Source organism: Squalius cephalus (genome assembly GCF_949319135.1).
Source record: "Squalius cephalus genome assembly, chromosome: 8".
NCBI classification, from domain to species: Eukaryota; Metazoa; Chordata; class Actinopteri; order Cypriniformes; family Leuciscidae; genus Squalius; species Squalius cephalus.
In genome coordinates, this window is record NC_137129.1 from 38136038 (window position 1) to 38157217 (window position 21180).

The following is a 21180-nucleotide window of genomic DNA, read 5'->3' on the forward strand; positions in this document are numbered from 1 at the left end:
TCAGAGAAGATCGCAGTTCCAACACTATATAAAAATATAATAGGGAGAGAGAGAGAGAGGAGAAAATTACACAAGCATCAAATTGTTTTTAATCTCCATCATACTATAATTCAGAATATATATATTTGTAAGTAACACCCTTTTGTCAGCACATTCAAACATTTCAGTTGAACTGTAAACTAAATTATGCCAGATTAAATTTTAATACTTACATTTCCTTAATTCTCTCCAAAAATGCTGAGATTCGTAGGCTTAACTGCAATCAGGGATTTAGGCTAGCCAATTTCAACTTGTTTGCAGTGAAGGGGAAGCTGTTTGAGACAAATACACAGTAAGATACATGATGCAAGAAATCCCCATGTGATGATCTTTTTCTTTCCCTCAGTAGTTAACCTACCTGTGCGCTGATAGGCTATGCTTATTAGGCACCTTCCTGGTCAGGTCGGACTCCTTGGCCTAATAATAGATCAAAAGAATGCAAAAATAAAAACTTAAGTTGTTTAGAATGCTTGATTTGATATGAATTAATGATTTAGTGAGTTTTACTGCAATGCTTACCTGAATAAATTAAATCTGGTGAGACTGAACACGGTGGTCGGTGGAAAATGGTCCATCTTCTGATTGGTTCATTTGCTGTGTAATAAATATTAGACATAATGCAAAGGTCACTTATTTTATATAAAGTTAGCACATGTAACGTTATTGTATGCTAACAGTTACCTAGCCTGCACATCACTCAAGAGCACTTATGACATATTGCTAATCATTTCAGCAAACTTTCAAATCCACTACTACGATTACATTTTATACGTAACGTTAATCAAATTAATAAAGAGTAGACGATTTTTAAAACACCCTTACAGATAACATTTTGTGTATTGTAAATCGAGTAGCACTAGCACTGTAAGTTACAATCTAGGTGCGGTCACGTTTGCTACCATTGCTTGGCGAAATTTTGCGTGTAAAATCCATTAATAAAGGTCTCTTCAGTATCTGGAATTTCGAGTGAAAGTGGAAAAAAATTATGCCGATTTTGAATCGGGGTTTCCACGCAAATTCGCAGCATTGATCAACATAAAGCTGCTTGGTTTTAGTTAGTCGTGCTTCAGCTAACTTTAACGTTACACTATTGACAATAGTCGAGTTTTTTGCCCGCAAAATCTCGTCGTAACCTAGCTTTTAAGCCAGTATTAAAATAACAGTAGCAGGAAATATTGTTTTTGTAAATGAACATGAGTGAAAAAAAAAAATTAAAAGTACAGCGAGCTTAACTTACCTCAAGAACCTTGAGCATCACCGGCGTGATTCGGCGCGAATCATCTCCTCCCTGGTAAAAGAGGTGGTTTTCACGAACAGTTTTGACGCGAGGGGTAGTCGATAACGAAGTGATAAGGTACATGTTTTATTTTCAACAATATAGTAAAAACAAAATAGTTGCTGTCGTTAACAGACTTTTATCTACTAACGTTAACGTTACTGAACTGCAACTGACTGGAACTGGATTATGTTCACTCAAAAGTCACCTTATTGGTTGGTTCAGTTCGACTAGCTAATTTAAATAACTGTCGCGTTATAAAAATTAACACATTAAAGTGTGTAAGCACGCACATCAGTCTACTCATATTGTGTTAAATGCTTTGAGTAAATACCCAAGTTGTGTAAACTTTAAACTACACATGGATATGTGTAAAATGGATTATTTTTTTATACACAGTTTTAGTTAATATTGACACAAAATGTGTAAATTAGAGTGTTACACATAATTTGTGTAATTTTTCTACACATTCCTTCTAAGAGTGTATTAATACAAGCCTGCTGTAGCAAACCCCATCCGAATGATGACCAAACTATACTGATGAGTTCAGTGAAGTTTATTGTACATCACACAAAAGATGAAGCGTTAGTTTTAATTAAGAAAATCACTGTAAGAGCTAATAAACTTAGTGCGCATTAAAGTCTTATCCATAAACTCTCTCTCTCTCCCTTTCATTGTCATCAACATACACAGCGAAGTACACAAAACACTCGTTACAACCAACCAACAGTAAACAAATATATACACACCTTTTCAGTGGGTGCTAAATAAACTGGTAAACCTTATATCCGTAAAACTATTCGATGAGCTGTCATAAAGAGCGCGCTCTCACTTTCATTTCTGCCGTGATCAGTAACGTCAGGCCTGTCGCTCTGAAGACCGTAAGCTGGATCACAAACAGTACTGATCCATCCTCGAGTAACAACGGGAGTAAATGAAGACTGCTATGTTCATTATTACATCCAACAACAACACACCTCAATCGCTTAGGAGACATTCTTGTCTACAGCTGCTCTGGCGTCGGAGCAATGGCGGCCTGTGTCCAGCTCACTCAGGACGGGTCTATGCTCAAACTGCAGTGTCAATCAACAGTCGTGGGTGGGGCCTGTGCAATTCTACATCACATTGCCCCGAATCTGAGAACGGCTCGTTCTGAGACAGTGCTTATGATTTATGGGGATTTTAAAAAAAGCACTGTGTGGATTTTCATCATTATAGGGTGGTTGTGTGCACACACTGCCAACACACATTTATGTTCAAACACCATGTAAAAGTGAATTTTGCATAATAGGTGCACTTTAAAATAAGTTAACATTCTCTACTTACTCAACAACTAACAATTACAAGTGGCAGTGCCACCTGCAGGCACAACGGGGAATAACAGTAATAATACAAAACAATAACACTGATCACAGCAGTCATTGTGAGAGAATGGCGGCCTCTACTGGAGATTGTTGGAGACGACTGCTTCTTTCTGTGTGATGCAAGACTAAAATATAGAAAGGACTCAAAGGTCATATTTTTAATATATTAATTTTTAATATATATTTTCTACAATAGCTTGCAGATACTCAGATGAGCATACAAATGCTTTGTATAATAATGCATTTCTCTGGCATTGCCACATGAACCATTTATACTTTGAACAGTCCTGGTCATAGAAGTTTCGCAATCCACATGTCTGTTGTAAAACAATAAGCCAGAGTATGTCAGTCTATTTCTCTAGATGATTTTATGTGCAGCCTTTGGTCTGGAAACTGCAGATACATTGGACTATGACCTTATTTAGAGATTCAGAGAAAACAACACTAACTTGATCAATAACAATATGGACGATCAACCGCTTTAAACAACAGAATATTTATTGATCCGTTCAAAGAGTCTTGTGGACACATCTGATCCTCACAGGTAAGAGATAGAAATATAAGAGAGATTGTGCTGAACAGGTTTCTAATGGAAGTGAACTGGTTTAGTAGGTTTATGTCAAACTGGAATAAGTTGAACAGAACCAGGTTTAAGCATAGCCTATATAATACTCAACTATTTTAGTTGTTTACTGCACTGAAATGGTAGACCTTTCAGAATTGTATTTATTTCATTTGACTGTAACGCAAAGGTTGGTGTTTCTGTCAATTTGTCACTACATAAAGGGCCAGAATTGGGAGTTTTAGTTTGAGAGCGCAATCCCATAAAAGCGCAGATTTAAGTGGGAAATTCTGTATGTGTTTCTACTAGACAGATCATTCCCATAAGACTAAAACAGATTTACTAACAGCTTGCGCCCGTGCAAACCCTCTTTTGCGGTTAAAAAATATTGTCAGGATTTACTAAAGACACGCAGTGAAAAAGTCCCCTTTCAGACGCAAAATTTATGGGAGGAGGAGAGTATTTTAATGATTTTGTTGGTCATTATGGAAATGATCCGCCTGTAGGCTACGTATTCTGTAATTTGCACATCTTCAGTAGATCTCGAGCTGAACTTTGAACAAAGAGTATAGAAACTTCTATACTCTTTGTTCAGCTCGAGATCTACTGCAGCAACACTCAATATTACAAGGAGCAGATCATTGGTCATAATTTACAGTGAAATAGTTTTTTTTTTTTTTTTTTTTTCTTGACAAGGTTTGAAGAAGGGGGAAGGATGGCAGAATCTTCACCAACATCAACCAAAGAAAGAAAAAACAGGAGATGGAGTATTGAGGGTACACCTCCATGTAAGTCAATAAATAAAAATAAAAAACAAGAAGAATGAATTAGTGCATGAATAACTTTAACTCTTCTCATATAATATTTAATATTTAGCCTACAGTTCTGGGGCCTCATTTAACCGTTGCGTACGCACAAAACAGGCCCTGAAAGAGGCGTACGCCACTTCCGACGCATAAGTTGTGATTTATAAAAACAAACTTGACGGGAAAATTTGCGCACCTGCACGCAAACTCTGACCCATGCATGCGTATACGAACGTTTTGGAGATGGAGCAGTTTGGCGACACCGATGGTGAGCTAGAGTTAAATGTCTTGTCACTTTTAGACAGAAAATCTAGACATATACAGAAAGATAACACAAAATATAATTTCACTCACCAAGCCTATCACTTGAAGCAAATAGGCCTATTCATCCCTTCTTATGTCCGCGCCAGCGAGCGCGTTGGGCCGTTTAGTGAAACTGATGCAAATAACAGTTTAAATAAATAAAATAATGATTTAAACTATGTTTTACTTCTGATATAAATATTAAGATGAATTATGCCATTCAAATGAATGGAGTTAAACACTTCTCATCATCTTCTAATCATTTAAAATCAATGTTTCAAATCAATATTGCTCCTTCGTGTATTTATTTATTTGGTACAGTATGTGGTCATGTAATGAGCTTCACATTAGGGTTCTGATAAATGAACTAAATGAGCTTTGCTGGGTTCATTTTGCAGTAATGACCAGCTGACTATACATGATCTCTTATATATTTGAGTAGTACAGATGTTCTCTTTCATCATCTCGTTTCGAGATCCACCTATGGGAAGGGCATCCGTACCTGACCTCTGCAGAAGCATCCAATTGCACCAAGTCTGGCTAACAGACAGAAGCACGCAGCCAATGCCAGGTAAGGCCACACCCCCTTACCTAAGGCATATAGCTGTCAGGCGCGCTGCTATTCCTCAGTTGACATTCGCTTCTCGCGATCTCTGCACTGACACAGTTCGGTTGGATTAACGTTACGCTGCTCACTTTCGATTCTTCAGGAGGACATATCGCCAGATCAGCCTCCGCCAGACGTGAGTCGTTTCTTCAGCCTATCCGCTGTGTTTTTTGCATCCGGAGCCGCCCGCGCTCTCGCTGTCCTTCACCTGCTCCTCCTTACATGGCTGCCCGCCACGGATTTTTCCGAGTTCTTCACCGCTGGCCCACCCATGGCTATGTGACCGTCTAAACAGCCGCTTCTCCGGGAAACAGCCTATCACGACGAGCCTGCCCGGCCGCGTGTGGTGCTCTAATCGCCGCTAAGGACCCCCTCGTTCTGCGCGGTTTGCTTGGGCTTAACACGCTCAAGAAGCTTTGGAGATCCCGGAGAATTGCGGTCATTGTAATTGCTGCACATGTAGCTTTTTACTAAGCCGGCTTTTAGTTGCACGACCCAACGCACCGTGCTCGGCCTTTCTGACTCGGATGGGGGGACACGGTGATGATGACGCGCTACCGGGGGACTCCCGGAGCGCCACCTCTCTAAATATTTGAGCTGACATCAGCCCAATCCACATTCCCTGAAGAGGACATCTTCGCGGGAAAACCTCACTCTCGTTGACGAACCGGCCGGTTCCGGCGACGGGAATGACGCGGTCCTTTTAGCGTTCCCTATAGGCTAGCACTCACGCGGCTTTGCCTCAGTCCATCATCCTGGAAGTTTGTAGCGAACGGCCGTTCGTCTCAACATTGTGTGGCCAGCTCCACAGAGCGCCACCGACCAGGATAGGAATATTTACGACGGGTAGCGCTGAGACCACCGCCCAGTCTGAGGAAACAACTCTTAAAACTGGAGCGTCCCGCTAGACTGTTAACACGGTCTCAAGGGCCTTGATGTGTTACGATTACGTGTTGAGGCTTTCAATTTATGCCTTCCTAGGAAGGCGGCCCCGAACGCAAGCGGCCTGCCTGTTGTTGGACCGTTGGGAGTATCGAGCCCGCGTTCACGGGCCTCGAGGACGTTTAGTGGACGTTGCCCCCCCCCCCTCCCCAAACGGGGCTGTCGTGAGGAAAAGTACGTAACAGTGTTACCACACCGCACACACTTGGTTCCCCTCACCCAGTTATTAAAGGCTTCAGCCCCAGTGTTTCCCAACACAAAACACACACATTACTAAACAATCTTATAAACCATGGTTTTTATTCCTGGTATTTTTATGTTTCCAAAAGGCGTGGTGCCTCCCGCCCTATATGGACCTTCGAATGTTGAACAAACATTTGAGGAAATACAATTTCAGCATGTGACACAAGGCTCTCTCGCCCGTGCCATTAAGCAGAACGACTGAAAGATGCTTTCTTTCACATAAGTATCTACCCTCCACACAGGAAATATCTTCGTCTCGCCTACCAAGGCATTTGTTACGAATTCACAGTTCTTCCGTACGGGCGAAATTTGAGTCCCCGAACTTTCTGTCTGTGTGCGGAGGCGGGCGTGGCGCCCCTGAGACTATCAGGGCTGAAAATTCTGAATTACATATACGATTGGTTCATCATAGCCAAATCGAAGGAGAAGGTGTTGCTGGACACCGGCCGGGTGCTCGCGCACATCACATCCCTCGGGTTCAAGGTGAATGCGAGCAAAAACAATCTGACTCCCAGTCAGAATGTCTTTTTCCTGGGCTTGGAATTGAACTCAGTCTCCTTGCGAGCGCGTCTCTCTCAAGAGCACGTTCGCTCTCTGATGAACTGCCTGTCTCAGTTCAGAGTACAATATCGCACATGCCTCAGGCTGCAGGGTCTCATGGCTTCATCTATCCATGTTGTGCCGTTGGGTCTCCTGAGAATGAGAGCGTCCACGAGATGGGTTTTGTCACTACATTTCAGCCCGATTCGCGGTCTCTGCTGCTCGGTAACAGCGCGCCTGCTTGGCGGCCCTGCGCCATTGGGAGAGCGAGAACTTTTACGCTCGGGGAACCCCCTTGGGACGGTTACGATGCGGAAAGTTGTGATGACAGATGCGTCCTTAAAGGCTGGGGAACCACCCAGGAAGGCAGAATGGTGAACGGTCTGTGGCTGAGCAGACTACGTTCAGTGCACATGAATTATTTAGAGCTTTTACTATTTGGAAAGCTCTGAATCATTTTCTGCCTCGCTTGCAGGGACATCCCGTTCTAGTACGGTGCGATAATACCACGGCAGTGACTTATATCAACCGTCAGGGCGGCATGCGCTCGTCGAAACTCCACGCTCTAGCTTACAGGCTTTTGGTGTAGAGCAGACAGGTTTTTCTGTCATTACGCGTGACTCATGTTCCAGGCATTCTGAACAGAGGCGCGGATCTGCTATCGAGGGGAAACCCAATCTAAGGGGATTGGCGTCTTCACCCGCAGATAGTGGAGATGTTATGGATGAGATTTAGACAGGCAGCCGTAGATCTTTTCGCCTCGCGCGAAAACCACCATTGTCCTATGTTCTTCTCGACTAAAGGACGTGGACGCGCCCCTCAGGGCAGACGCACTGGCCCACCCATGGCCCAAAGTGCTGCTGTATGCTTTTCCTACCCTGTGCCTGATATTTTCACACTGGCCAGGGTGAGAGAGCACGGCCTGTCTCTCATTCTGATAGCACCCAGGTGGCTCAAAGCCCCGTGGCTGGCAGAGATAATCCCTCTGTTGTACGCCGAGCCATGGCGCCTCCCCACTCGCACGGACATACTGTCCCAAGCTAACGGGGAGATTTACCACCCCCACCCGGACAGGGTGGCTCTCTGGGCCTGGCCCGTGAGAGGATGAACCTAATTGCACTGGGGCTCCCGCCGCGTGTAATCGCCACTACTCAGAATGCCAGGCGCGGTCTCTGTATCCTTTTGAGCCTCTGGGGAGTATTTTCCTTAAGCTGCTGTCCCTCAAGACAGCTTTGCTCTCGGCCTTGGCATCTGCTAAACGGGTCAGTGAGCTACATGCACTCTCGGTTCAACCCTCGTGCGCCAAATTCTCCCTAAGTGGAGATAAGGTTTCCCTTAAGCCTAACCTGGCCTTCATGCCGAAATGCTTCCCTGTGTTCACTTTGGAGGTTTTGGAGCTATCCGCTTTTCACCCTCCACCCTTTGCCTCCTCGGAGGATCAGGGGCTGAATGCTCTGTGTCCCGGTCGCACTCTGCAAGCATGTATGACCAGGACCAGTGCTTTCCGCAAAAGCGACCAGCTCTTTGTTTCAAGGGCTCCCCCGCACAAGGGGAGTCCCATTTCAAAGCAATGCCTCTCACATTGGCTTGTGGACGCTATATGTATATATACATGGCTTATGAAGCAAAGGGAGTGCAGCCCCCAGGGGGCATCAGAGCTCATTCTACAAGGGGCTTAGCCGCCTCTTGGGCTTTGTTCAGGGGAGTGCCACTGCAGAACATCTGCTCCGCGGCCAGCTGGGCCTCTCCTTATACCTTTGAGCGTTACTACCGGTTGGATGTCACCAGAACCTCGGTGGCACACTCGGTCCTAGGGGTAGGGTCCTCTTAGCCCTTTCCCACAGCCCCGTTGGGTTAACCAACGAGGAGTGAATGGGCCGGCTGGCCATGTTCATTCCTGTCACCAAGCATTCGCATTCCTTCTTGGGTTTAGCTATGTGCATTGGTGGTGCGGGGGCCATTATGAGTCTCATGCATGTTTCATGCCCTGCTTGTCCACAGCAGTTTAGCGTGGCATCACCCTTGCAGGGTCATGTTTGTGGGACGTGTCAGGCACCGCCTCTCTGAGGTGACCGTCCTTCTCTGGCCTTCAGAACCTCACTGTGAGTGTATTGGGCAATCGGGGAGCTGTCCATGTCTCTCCCATAGGTGGATCTCGAAACGAGATGATGAAAGAGAACAATAGGTTACTGTCGTAACCCCGGTTCTCTGAAACATCGAGTGGAGAGATCCACCAGCTTCGCCCCGCTTGCCGCACGAGAAGCGAATATACTTACTGAGGAATAGCAGCGCGCCTGACAGCTATATGCCTTAGGTAAGGGGGTGTGGCCTTACCTGGCATTGGCTGCGCACTTCTGTCTGTTAGCCAGACTTGGTGCAATTGGATGCTTCTGCAGAGGTCAGGTACGGATGCCCTTCCCATAGGTGGATCTCTCCACTCGATGTTTCAGAGAACCGGGGTTACGACAGTAACCTATTGATTTATCTTCATCATTTCTCTCTCCAGCGATGTCTTCCTCCAGCGGTCCACTGACTGAGGAGCTTCAGTGCTCTATATGTCTGGACGTGTTCACTGATCCAGTCAGCACTCCATGTGGACACAACTTCTGCAAGACCTGTCTGAATAAGTGCTGGGACAACAACCAGACCTGCACCTGTCCATATTGTAAAGAAACATTCAAGCACAGACCTGATCTCAAGATTAACACCACACTCCGAGAGCTCGTAGATCACTATAAAAAGAAAAGTCCTGAGAAAAAAACTGAAGTTCTGAAAAAAGCTGAAGTTCTGTGCGACGTCTGTGAGGAAAGAAAGCTGAAAGCCCTAAAGTCGTGTCTGGTGTGTCAGAGCTCTTACTGTGAAACTCACCTGAAGCCTCATTCGAGAGTGGCAGGTTTAAAGAAACACAAACTGATCAATCCTGTGAGGAATCTGGAGGACTATATATGTCAGAAACATGAGAGACCTCTGGACCTGTTCTGTAGAGATGATCAGACTATCGTGTGCCTGATGTGTGGTGTAACAGACCACAAGAACCACAACACTGTTTCTTTAGAAGAGGAGAGTGAAGAGAAGAAGGTAGAAGTTACTGACAAACTGATTTTAAATGGCTCATATCAAGAGGAATCACATGTTCTTTAATATAAATAAATTAATTATGAAAACATATTGTGTGTTGTTCTCTGTCTACAGACTCAACTGATGAAGACACAGAAAGACACACAGCAGATGATCCAGGACAGAATCAAGAAGATTCAAGACGTCAAACACTCAGCAGAAGTCAGAAAGGTAGCCTAAGTTAAATGATGTAATTCAGTTTTCTTAAATATTTATTTCATTAGTTAGTTTAGGGGATTTTTTAATGTTTGCATCACTCTTCTTGTCTGTGTTTGTTCGACAGTCTGTAAAGTCAAGCCCAATTTATACTTCTGTGTCGACGTATAGCTACGTTGTAGGCTGTGTGTAGCGCACGTACCCTTCAGCGTACCCTGAAGCGCACCTCTCCAAAAATGTAACAACGCGCCAATTCTACACGGACTGCAAGCGCTGTGATTGGTCTGCTAGAACCCCTCCCTCGGGTTTCACATGCTCCCTCTGCACGTGTAATTGCGCGTCAACGTGGACAACGACGCAAAGTATAAATGAAAACCAACGCGTTGCCTACAGCATAGAGCAGGGGTGTCCAAACTCAGTCCTGGAGGGCCACTGTCCTGCAGAGTTTAGCTCCAACCCCAATTAAACACACCTGAACCAGATAATCAAGGCCTGATTATCTGGTTCAGGTGTGTTTAATTGGGGTTGGAGCTAAACTCTGCAGGACAGAGGCCCTCCAGGAGCAGGATTGGACACCCCTGGCATAGAGGCTCTGGCGTAGGTCCGACGCAGAAGTATCAGCCTTCAGTCTGTATATTAGTGCTGTGGATTGTACAGTCACTCTTTCTGCAGGTTACACTGATACACCATTATGGCAAAAAACGACTGTCTTTATGAGAGAGACATCGATTTTAATTAATTTGGTCTACCAACTTGTTTAAAAGAAAGAAAGAACCACAGAAACACCTGTTAGTGTTGCTCAGATATGTTCAACAATTGTTTCTTCTGTGGTTTTGTTTGGAAATGTTTTTGTTGAAGCAAAAATAGATGAAGTTTGCATAACTGTCAATATTGTCAAGTCAAGTCAAGTCAAGTTTATTTATATAGCGCTTTTCACAACATAGGTTGTATCAAAGCAGCTTCACAGTAATAAATTAAAACAATACATCAATGTTTGTTTCTAGTGGAACGTCCACGTTTGGTAATGCTGATCAATAGTATCGTTGATTGATTAATTAAATTAAATATTCCCAAATATCCCCAACTGAGCAAGCCAAAGGCAACAGTGGCAAGGAACCGAAAAACTCCATCAGGTGACCTAATGGAGAGAAAAAAAACCTTGGGAGAACCCGGGTTCAGTCGGGGGCCAGTTCTCCTCTGGCGTTTATGAACTAGAGGTCGGAATATTGTGTCTATAACGTAAGTTAATGAATATTAAATTTGTGTTTAGTGAATTGTATAAAAGCGCTAATTGTGATTACCTGCTGCCATTTCATTAGTTGTTATTCTGATCACTTAAAATGACAGCATAACTCTCCTCTACAAGGCACATGATTTGAGGAATTATTCAGTCCAAACGGTGCAAATGAAACTGAAAGAAAGAAAAAAAACTCCTAAAAACACTGAAATATGGTCAATAGTAATACTGAATCTTGCTTTAGATATTTTATACTGAACTGCTGGAGATGATGGAGGAGCAGCAGAAAGCAACAGAGAAACAGGAGGAAGAGCTAATCGAAGAGCTGGAGCAGGAGATCACTGAGCTAAAGATGAGAAACACTGAGCTGGAGCAGCTCTCACACACTGAAGATCACCTCCACCTCCTACAGGTCAGTCAACATCTCTCTGATCAATGATAATGCAGTATATGACACCATAACACTCCCCATGCTGAAGGATTTCTCCTCTCTCCTGCTGCAGATTTACTCATCCCTGTGCAGCTCTAGAAACACCAGGAACTGGTCTGAGATCAGTGTGAAGACTGATGAGAGTCTGGAGACTCTGAGGAGAGCTCTGACTAAACTGCAGGACTCTCTACAGGAGAAACTCATGCAAACTGGTACAGCAATATCAAATACACCATACAGATACATATATTTATCTTCTTTTTTTTTTATCAATAATGACAGTGTTTGAGCAGATTTCTTTTGCCGTAAAGCAATTGTTTACATCGCGAGACCTGATCTCACGCGATACTTCCTGACGCGGCGGCCGCCGGCCCGCCGGCTCAAAGTTGCAAGTGCGGATTTTCCGCTCACGGGCACCAGGGGGGTGCGAAACGACCGCCATTCAACCCGAAATAAGTAATATAACCATTCCAATGACTCCGGAGCTGTTCAGTTAAAGGAGCATTGCGTAGGTTCTGAAATTTCTAACGGTTACTGACACCAGTGGCCGTTAGAGGAACTGCAGCCAGTCTCATGCTCGTTCTCCGTGCGCACACGCGTCGCTCATACGAGCACGACCACATCAACCAGGGTTGCCGCAGCAACCACTGACGGCTCATAGAGATTCACCAGCATAATGTTTGAGGTAAGAAAACACCATTTGAAAACACTACCGATTGCCGCTGCTTACTAATAATGGCTGCCGTGCCGTACGGATGTAAGCCCAAGTAGACAAGAACGCGCATGACGTCACATTTTGTGAATTTTCGCGCCGATTCGGGCCCGACTCCTCCACACACAATTGAGCCTACAGGCTGTTAGAGGCAACCGTGGTGGACAGTCAAGGTGTCATTCTTTTTATTACATCATGGTTGGCCCATACATGTACAAATGAAAACTCTATCTTAAAGATTTTTTTAAGTAAAAACCTCCACATAGCTCCTTTAAGGTAAAAAAGTTACTTATTTCACCTTTAAATCATCGAATGATTTGTGGTGTGTCGAATTGAACAACTTCTCACTGGATGTCGCAATGCTGTTTAATAATAGTGTCCAGAACCGGGAGTAAACGCAACTCCTTTAAGCTTGCGGTCCATTACCCACTGGGCGGTGCTGTGCAGTTCAAAGTAAACTAAACTGCGAGTTGAACTGAAACTAAACTGAAAACAGCGCTATTTGTTCTATATTTGTTGTTACTGACCGAGAAACAGCTTCAGATGATTCAGTGACGGAGCGGTTCGAACGAATCTGAATCGTTTCAGACCATTATGCAAGCGCATTTGGCCAATTCATGGAAAGGAAATAATTGAACCAAAGATCGAACAAAAGATTCGCACCATTCACAAATGATTGGTATCACTGGTTCAGCTGACAGAAATACGGGACACACATAATAACTGCTGAAATATTCGGACTGAAAACATTTCTCAGGTTAGTCGGAGCGCTCATGGTACGCACAGTGCGAATAGACGTACAGCTGCACGTGCCACTACGGCCACTCGCATATCTAACCAAATGTAGCCACACCGCCAGGAAAAGAGGCGGAGGGAGGTTGGGGTGCCTTTGGGCCAGATGATGATGATTGAATTGAATAGCCCTGCCCTAGGTGGACTGGGGTCAGGGTGCAACATAGGGTACATTCACACAAAATCAATTAACCAAATGTGAGATTTATTAAATTCCACAAAGTCCTCGCAACACAAGGAATAAAGATGACCCTAGTGTGCAGTCTGTTATCAAAAAGCCAACCTTCAATAGAGTAAACGTTAGTAACCTTCTATACAGGTAAATATTCTTTACAGCCAATTGGCGAAACGTGTCAGTTACATATGGTAACCCTCGTTCCCTGAGGGAGGGAACGGAGACGTACGTTGTGACCGACTGATAGGAATCTCGCTAGAGAGGCCAATCTACTTCGAGTAAAACTAAAACGAGCCAAAACACAGTGGCATGCAGTCATTTGCATTAGCTGTTAAGCCTCGCAGCACAGGTATATAATGAGCAGCAGTTGCGAGGTGAGCTCCTTTTTTGCTGAGGAGCCAAGCCTGGTAAGCTGGCCGCCCCGACGGGCAGCAGCAGATGTGACGATGGGATGTACATCTCCGTTCCCTGCCTCAGGGAACGAGGGTTACCATATGTAACCGAGACGTTCCCTTATTGGTCGGTCACTCTCGACGTATGACCGACTGATAGGAATCCCTACCAAAGCGCCACAGCTGCTGCACCCCATCCAGTGCCCGGTGTAAGCCTGTACCCCTTCTTGCCTGGACGGACGATAGGAAAGGGCTTACACAGAGCATATCTGTCACTGTTGTTCCGTGATAACCCATACAGTGAGATTATTGGATAACACTGGAAAACTGTGCCCTTTCTATGGAAGGGGAACGCTGCGGAAGCCACTTTCTTCGAGGGAGTTATGTGGAAAAATACATATGGATTAGCCCGAAGGTTGTACTGCATATGAATATTGGGTAACTTAGCCCAAGGGAAAGACATGGGACTTTGATTAGGAGCAGCCGTGAAAGTATACACATATGGAATCCCCGTAGGGTGACACATATGGAACCCAGCCTAACACCTGATCTCTGAAGGGAGTGGTAGGAACCTTGGGCACATAGCCAGGCCGGGGTCTCAGTACAACTTGGTTGTCACCCGGCCCGAACTATAGGCACGATTCGTCGACCGAAAATGCTTGCAGGCCCCCTACCCTCTTGATAGAGGCCAGTGCAATCAGCAGCAAAGTCTTCAAAGAGAGAAGCTTTAAGTCTGCTGACTACAAAGGCTCAAAGGGAGCACCCTGAAGAGCTTGAAGCACCAGGGAAAGGTCCCAAGAGGGTATGGATGGGGGACGAGGAGGGTTTAACCGTCTTGCCCCCCTAAGGAACCTGACAACCAGGTCGTGCTTTCCAACTGATTTGCCATCTATGTGGTCGTTATAAGCTGAAATAGCGGCAGCATGTACTTTGAGGGTGGAGGGAGACAGCCTTTGCTCCAACCCTTGCTGCAAGAAGGAAAGCACGGACCCTATCAAACATCTTCGGGGGTCCTCTCGGCGAGAAGAAAACCACTCGACGAACAGGTTCCACTTCAAGGCACACATCTCGTGGACAGCGCCCGTGCAGAAGTGATGGTGTTAAGTACCTCTGGGGGTAAGTCACCTAGAACCAGAGATGGAGTTTCCAGAGGTCCGGATGCGGGTGCCATAGGGTGCCCCGTCTCTGAGTCAGAAGGTCCTCCCTCAGAGAAATGGGCCAGGGAGGTACTGTCACAAGGAGCATAAGTTCAGGGAACCAGGTCCGGGTGGGCCAATAGGGGGCCACCAGAAGGACCTGCTCCTCGTCCTCCCTGACTTTGCACAGGGTCTGTGCAAGTAGGCTCACTGGGGGGAACGCATATTTGCGGAGGCCCTGGGGCCAGCTGTGTGCCAGTGCATCCGTGCCGAGTGTTCCCTCAGTCAGGGAGTAAAACAGCTGGCAGTGGGAGGTCTCTGAAGAGGCAAACAGGTCTACCTGAGCCTCCCCGAACTCTCTCCAGATCAGCTGAACTGCCTGGGGGTGGAGTCGCCATTCTCCCGGGAGAACAACTCATGATAGCTTGTCGGCCACACGGTTGAGCACACCGGGGACATACATGGCTCAAAGTGACTTTGGATGCTTCTGACTCCAGAGGAGGAGATGGCGGGCGAGTTGCGACATGCGACGGGAGCATAGACCACCTTGTCGGTTGATGTACGCAACGGTTGCAGTGTTGTCCGTATGGAACAGCACGTCTCTGCCCTGTAGCGGTCTCTTTAAGCAGCTCAGAGCGAGACGTACTGCTAGCAACTCGAGGCAGTTGATGTGCCAATGCAGTTGAGGGCCCGTCCACACACCTGACACTGCATGCCCGTTGTACGTGGCACCCCAGCCGGTGGCAGAGGCGTCTGTGAACACCACAGCATGCCTGGAAACCTGTTCCAAGTGGACTCCTGCCCGCAGGAACAAGGGGTCTGACCACGGGCTGAAGGTCTGGTGGCACACCGGTGTGATTGTCACCCGGTGAGTGCCGTGATGCCACACCCATCTCAGGACTCGGCCATGAAGCCAGTGCTGAAGCAGCCTCATATGGAGCAGCCCGAGCGGAGTTACTGCTGCTGCCGCTGCCATATGCCCCTGGAGCCTCTGAAAGAATTTCAGTGGGACCGCCGTCCTGCCTTTGAAGGTGTTCAAGCAGTTCAGCACCGACTGAGCGCATTGCTCTGTGAGGCGCGCTGTCTGTGAGACCGAATCCAATTACATACCAAGAAAAGAGATCCTTTGCATGGGGTGAGTTTGCTCTTCTCCCAGTTGACCGAAAGACCCAACTGGCTGAGGTGCCTGAGCACGAGGTCCCAGTGTTCGCATAACTGATCTCGAAAGTGTGCTAATAGGAGCCAGTCGTCGAAATAGTTGAGGATGCGCACGCCCTGTTCTCTCATGGGAACAAGGGCCCCCTCCGTGACTTTCGTGAAGCCTCGGGGAGACAGGGACAGCCCGAAGGGCAAGACCTTGTACTGATATGCTCGACCCTCGAACGCAAAGCGCAGAAATGGCCTGTGTCGAGGAAGAATCAAGACATGAAAGTACGCGTCCTTCAGGTCGATCGCTGCAAACCAATCTGCGTGAGCATTTTGAACCCACCACCTTTCTTGGGGACAATGAAGTAGGGACTGTAGTGCCTTCACCTCATATCGGCTGGAGGGACCGGCTCTATCGCGTCCTTAGCCAATAGGTCTCCATTCGCAAGACATGGGCATCGGCTGCTCTCACTGTCTGTGCGCTCTCTCTCCTCACTGGTCTTACCAGCCGTGAAAACAGCCTTTGAGTGCTCTCAAGCGCACCTTACCAGCTGTGAGAACAGCTTTTGTTTGCTCAAGTCAAAACAAAAACAAAAAGAAAAGAAAGAGAGAGAAAAAAGACCGCTCGCGCTGCTGTGCTGTGTCACCCGCACCAGTGTGGAGAGGTCTGAAGAAGAAGAAGCTCGCTCAGTTTCACAATCTCCTTGAAGATATGTAGAACAACATCGAAGTGCTTGGCTCCGAAGCATAAAACTGAAATGCAATCGCACCTGCTGCCAAACATGTTTTTTCAATCTGCGTAAACAGGAATAGTTCACCCAAAAAATGAAAGTTCTGTCACCATTTACTCACCCTTAATTGATATTTTGAAGAATGTCAGAAGAATGTCAGAAACCAGACAGTTGACAGTAGCCATTGACTTGCATAGTATTATTTTTTTCTACTATGGAATTTAATGGGTTCCGTTAACCGTCTGGTTTCTGACATTCTTCAAAATATCTTCATTTGTGTTCAGCCGAAGAAAGAAACTCATGCAGGTTTGAAACAACTTAAGGGTGAGTAAATGATGACAGAACTTTCATTTTTTGGGTGAACTATTCCTGTTTACGCAGATTGAAAAAACATGTTTGGCAATTAATGAACCATTAAATTTAAATTTAATTTGTGGTTGCAACCTAATAAATATTGCCTTGAATTGAGTATATCATCCAGTCTCATTATTTAGTTGGTTGAAATAATATACTTTTTCCCAACTTTTATTATCTAACTCATAATAAACTTTGAAATATTTTGCTAAAGCTTTATAGTAAATGGACAGATCAAAAAAAAGATGAACAACTGGTTCATCTGATTCACCACAAAAGGAGCAACTGAGGCAAATCTCACTTTCAAACTTTTGCATGTAATGGTTTGCATGAGAATTGTTTACTTGAGGGTAATACTTGTGGATTCTTTTGAAAGAAATATTTTACTTTGTTGGTTAAATTAGTTGGAAGCATTCATTCTTTCTTTAAAAATAAGGAAAGCAAAACATACATGTAATTGCTGAAAATATATTAATTTCCATTTAATATATGTGTGTGGGGGAGGGGTTATTACATTACCACAAAGTACATTCAGAACTACAATAATATAAACAAAAGAAAACGTACAGCCTTGTAGTTTGCCAACAGTTACTTTAAAGCTTTCTTGTTATCTGAATGGTTTTCTTAATAGGCTATATAGCCTATTCGATTTCATGTTGAAGAATAAAAAAAGGGGTTTGGTTTTACTCTACATTTGCATGTATGTATATGATAGTTAGTGAAAAATGTTTAGACTTCAGTTGTCTCGCCAAGTCAGAAAACGAAATGAATCCAGCCCTTTGGGAGATTCAGCTCGAAGCTGGCTCGAAGGCCGGTTAGCGCCCTCTGGAGGAAGACACCATATCGCATCTTTGCAGGTAAGGGGGACAGATAGGCTTGTGTGCATTTGTGAATCAGGGCCGCGGAACGACAGTCTCCAAAGATTCCACAGATACAAAAGTGCATATTCAGGGGCATTCTTAAGGCAGAACACCAATGCAAAAGTCTCTGAAATTACAGGTACAGATAAAGCAAAGTTGTGGATTGTGTTGTGAGCAAAGCAATGTGAGTAAGGACAATAATGCATGATTGCCGTGTGTGTGGATCGCTGTGTGTGTGAGTGTGTGTGTGTGTGTGTGTGTGTGTGGATCTCTCGCGTGCATTCGTGGATCGCTGTGCATTTGTGGATTGATTTGTGTGAGAGAATCTCTCGTGTGCATTTGTGGATTGATTTGTGTGGATCTCTCGCGTGCATTTGTGGATTGCTTTGCGTGTGTGGATCTCTCGCGCATTTGTGGATTGATTTGCATGTGTGGATCTCTCGCGTGCATTTGTGGATTGCTGCGCGCACATATGGATCTCTCGCGTACATTTGTGGATTGCTGCGCGCACATATGGATCTCTCGCGTGCATTTGTGGATTGCTGCACGCACATGTGGATCTCTCGCGTGCATTTGTGGAAGGTTTTGAGACTGTTTTCACTCCATAGGTGCCCTTTAAATATAACCTTAAAGGGTTAGTTCACCCTAAAATGAAAATTATGTCATTAATGAATCACCCTCATGTCGTTCCAAGCCCGTAAGACCTCCGTTCATCTTCAGAACAAAGTTTAAGATATTTTAGATTTAGTCCGAGAGCTTTCTGTTCCTCCATTGAAAGTCAATGGACGGCATACTGTCCATGTCCAGAAAGGCAATACAGACATCATCAAAGTAGTCCAAAGTAGTCATCAGTGGATCAATCTTAGTTATCAAGCGACGAGAATACTTTTTGTGCGCAAAAAGTAAACAAAAATAACGACTTTATTCCACTATTCATTTCCTTCTCTCTGGGCCTCGAGTGAGTTCACGTACGTCACACGCATCACACATGACCAGTGTCGGCCAATAGTGAGCCTACGTGTGACTTTGATGATGTCTGTATTGCCTTTCTGGACATGGACAGTATGCCGTCCATTGACTTTCAATGGAGGAACAGAAAGCTCTCGGACTAAATCTAAAATATCTTAAACTTTGTTCCGAATATGAACGGAGGTCTTACGGGCTTGGAACGACATGAGGGTGAGTCATTAATGACATAATTTTCATTTTTGGGTGAACTAACCCTTTAAGGCCATGTGTCCACCAAAGCGTTTTTAGCCAGCTGAAAATGCGAGACGCTCTGCTGAAAACGCCTAGCTGTGGGCGCTTGAGAGCGTTTTGCCAGCGTTGCGTTTTTTTCAGTTGGGACACTTTGCTTGTTATGATACGGAATATCCGCGAAAGTGTTACTAGTATCTCATTTCACACATATTTTGTTTCTGTGTTGATTCTATATTAAAATGTCAATACAATGTAATGTATTTTCTCTGACTCTTGTTTTAAATGATTTTGTTCCGTTATTATGCTTGTTGTTGTCATCTGTTGACGTACGTTGTAGAAGCAGAATGTGGCGGACGCGGTTGGTCGGTGTGGTATTAGTCCCGCCCCTCCTCCACTGTGATTGGACAGTTGGGTAAAAAGTGACAGTGATGAGCGCTGCGTTTTACCAAAAGTTGAACATTCTTCAACTCTCGGCGACCTGTAAAAAACACTGAACGCTCAGCGCTTCAGCGTGAAAAAGACGCTCAGCGCCTCGTTACGCTCATGGCGTTTGAAAAACGCTGCTCTCCCATTGAAAACAATTGAAAAAACACGCCAGCCGCGTGAAAAAACACTTTGGTGTTCTTGTCTATAATTTCACACATAAACATGTCAAAGATCTGATGGTGTTTTATTGTCATGTGTCTCTACAGAACTGAAGAGGATACAGCAGTATGCAGGTACAGTGTGCTGTCTGCACTACACTAGATTACATTCAGATACTCACAGCTTCATCACTGACCCACAGTATGATTAAACACTGATTACATATTACAAACATCATCACTAAAATCTGTATTAAGTTGTGATTTATATTTTCTGTTTTCTCAGTGGATGTGACTCTGGATCCTGATACAGCTCATCCTAAACTCATCCTGTCTGATGATGGAAAACAAGTGAGACATGGAGACGTTATACAGAAACTCCAATACAAACCAGAGAGATTTGATAAATGTGCAAATGTCCTGGGAAAGGAGGGATTCTCCTCAGGGAGATTTTATTTTGAGGTGCAGGTGAAGGGAAAGACTAAATGGGATTTAGGAGTGGCCAGTGAATTCATTTACAGGAAGGGAAAGATCACACTGTGTCCCAGTAATGGACTCTGGATTGTGTGGCTGAGGAATGGGAATGAATATGAAGCCTGTGATGATCCTCCTGTCTCTCTGTGTGTGAGAGTGAAGCCGCAGCGGGTCGGTGTGTTTGTGGATTATGAGGAGGGTCTGGTCTCCTTTTATGATGTGGAGTCCAGCTCTCATATCTACTCTTTCACTGATCAGTCTTTCACTGGGAAACTCTATCCATATTTTAGCCCGTGCTTTAATGATGGAGGTAAAAACTCAACTCCACTGATCATCACACCTGTCAAACACAATAAATGAATTTATACCCCTAATATGAAATACTTGACTAAAATAATGCTTCATGTAATTAATGTTTAAAAAGATGTGTTCTTACTCGAAGGACTAGAATCATTTGTTGTTGCTGCTTTACATTAAAGTTATTACAGCATCTGAATAAAGACATTATTTTTTGTAATTTTAATTGTTTAATTGTTGTTTCTGTTTTATTGCGTCCAATATTAACTCTGATTACCTCACCTGAAACAGATATATTTGAGAATGTACAAATTACTGCTTCTTTCTGTGTGTGTGATGCAAGACTAAAATATAGAAAGGACTCAACGTGCATATTTTTATGCGTTTATAAATCTCTAATTTCTCTATAGAATCTCTTCTCAAATTACTACAATAGCTTGATGAGCATACACATGCTTTGTATAATAATGCATTTGTCTGGCATTGCCGTATGAACCATTTCAAATAAAGCAAAACCGTTCTGTCAAAGGGAACTTAAACTTTAAAAAACTCCTGGTACTAGAAGTTTTACGATAGTTTGAGGATCCACATATCTGTTTTACATAAAACTATAAGCCAGAGTACTATGTCAGTCTGATTTTATGTGCAGACTTTGTTTGAAAACTGATAATAGATTTGGACTATGATCTCACTGTAGTTCGGAGA

The 21180-nt window shown here is 44.6% G+C and overlaps 1 protein-coding gene and 1 long non-coding RNA gene across 2 annotated transcripts; one reads left to right on the plus strand and one right to left on the minus strand.

The window, feature by feature from the left end:
* Window positions 1–397: 397 nt before the first annotated feature.
* Window positions 398–1360, minus strand: LOC307163594. The gene is made up of 3 exons (XR_013822105.1): window positions 1277–1360; window positions 559–633; window positions 398–456 (listed from the first exon to the last, which is right to left on the minus strand). It is a non-coding gene; the product is annotated as an uncharacterized lncRNA (long non-coding RNA).
* Window positions 1361–2983: 1623 nt separating this feature from the next.
* On the plus strand, window positions 2984–20699 carry LOC307163573 (E3 ubiquitin-protein ligase TRIM21-like). Its single transcript, XM_079879679.1, has 8 exons — window positions 2984–3223; window positions 3938–4029; window positions 9189–9760; window positions 9875–9970; window positions 11437–11604; window positions 11696–11834; window positions 19813–19839; window positions 19991–20699. Exons 2-8 carry the CDS (start codon window positions 3957–3959, stop codon window positions 20536–20538), a joined length of 1623 nt encoding a protein of 540 aa, XP_079735805.1. The 5' UTR covers window positions 2984–3223; window positions 3938–3956; the 3' UTR covers window positions 20539–20699.
* Window positions 20700–21180: the final 481 nt, after the last annotated feature.

Coding starts and splice junctions, on each gene's coding strand:
- LOC307163573 (XM_079879679.1), top strand. CDS start 3,957: ATGGCAGAATCTTCACCAACATCAACCAAAGAAAGAAAAAACAGGAGA. Junction 9,761..9,874: donor AGGAGAGTGAAGAGAAGAAG/GTAGAAGTTACT, acceptor CTCTGTCTACAG/ACTCAACTGATGAAGACACA. Junction 11,605..11,695: donor ATCACCTCCACCTCCTACAG/GTCAGTCAACAT, acceptor CTCCTGCTGCAG/ATTTACTCATCCCTGTGCAG.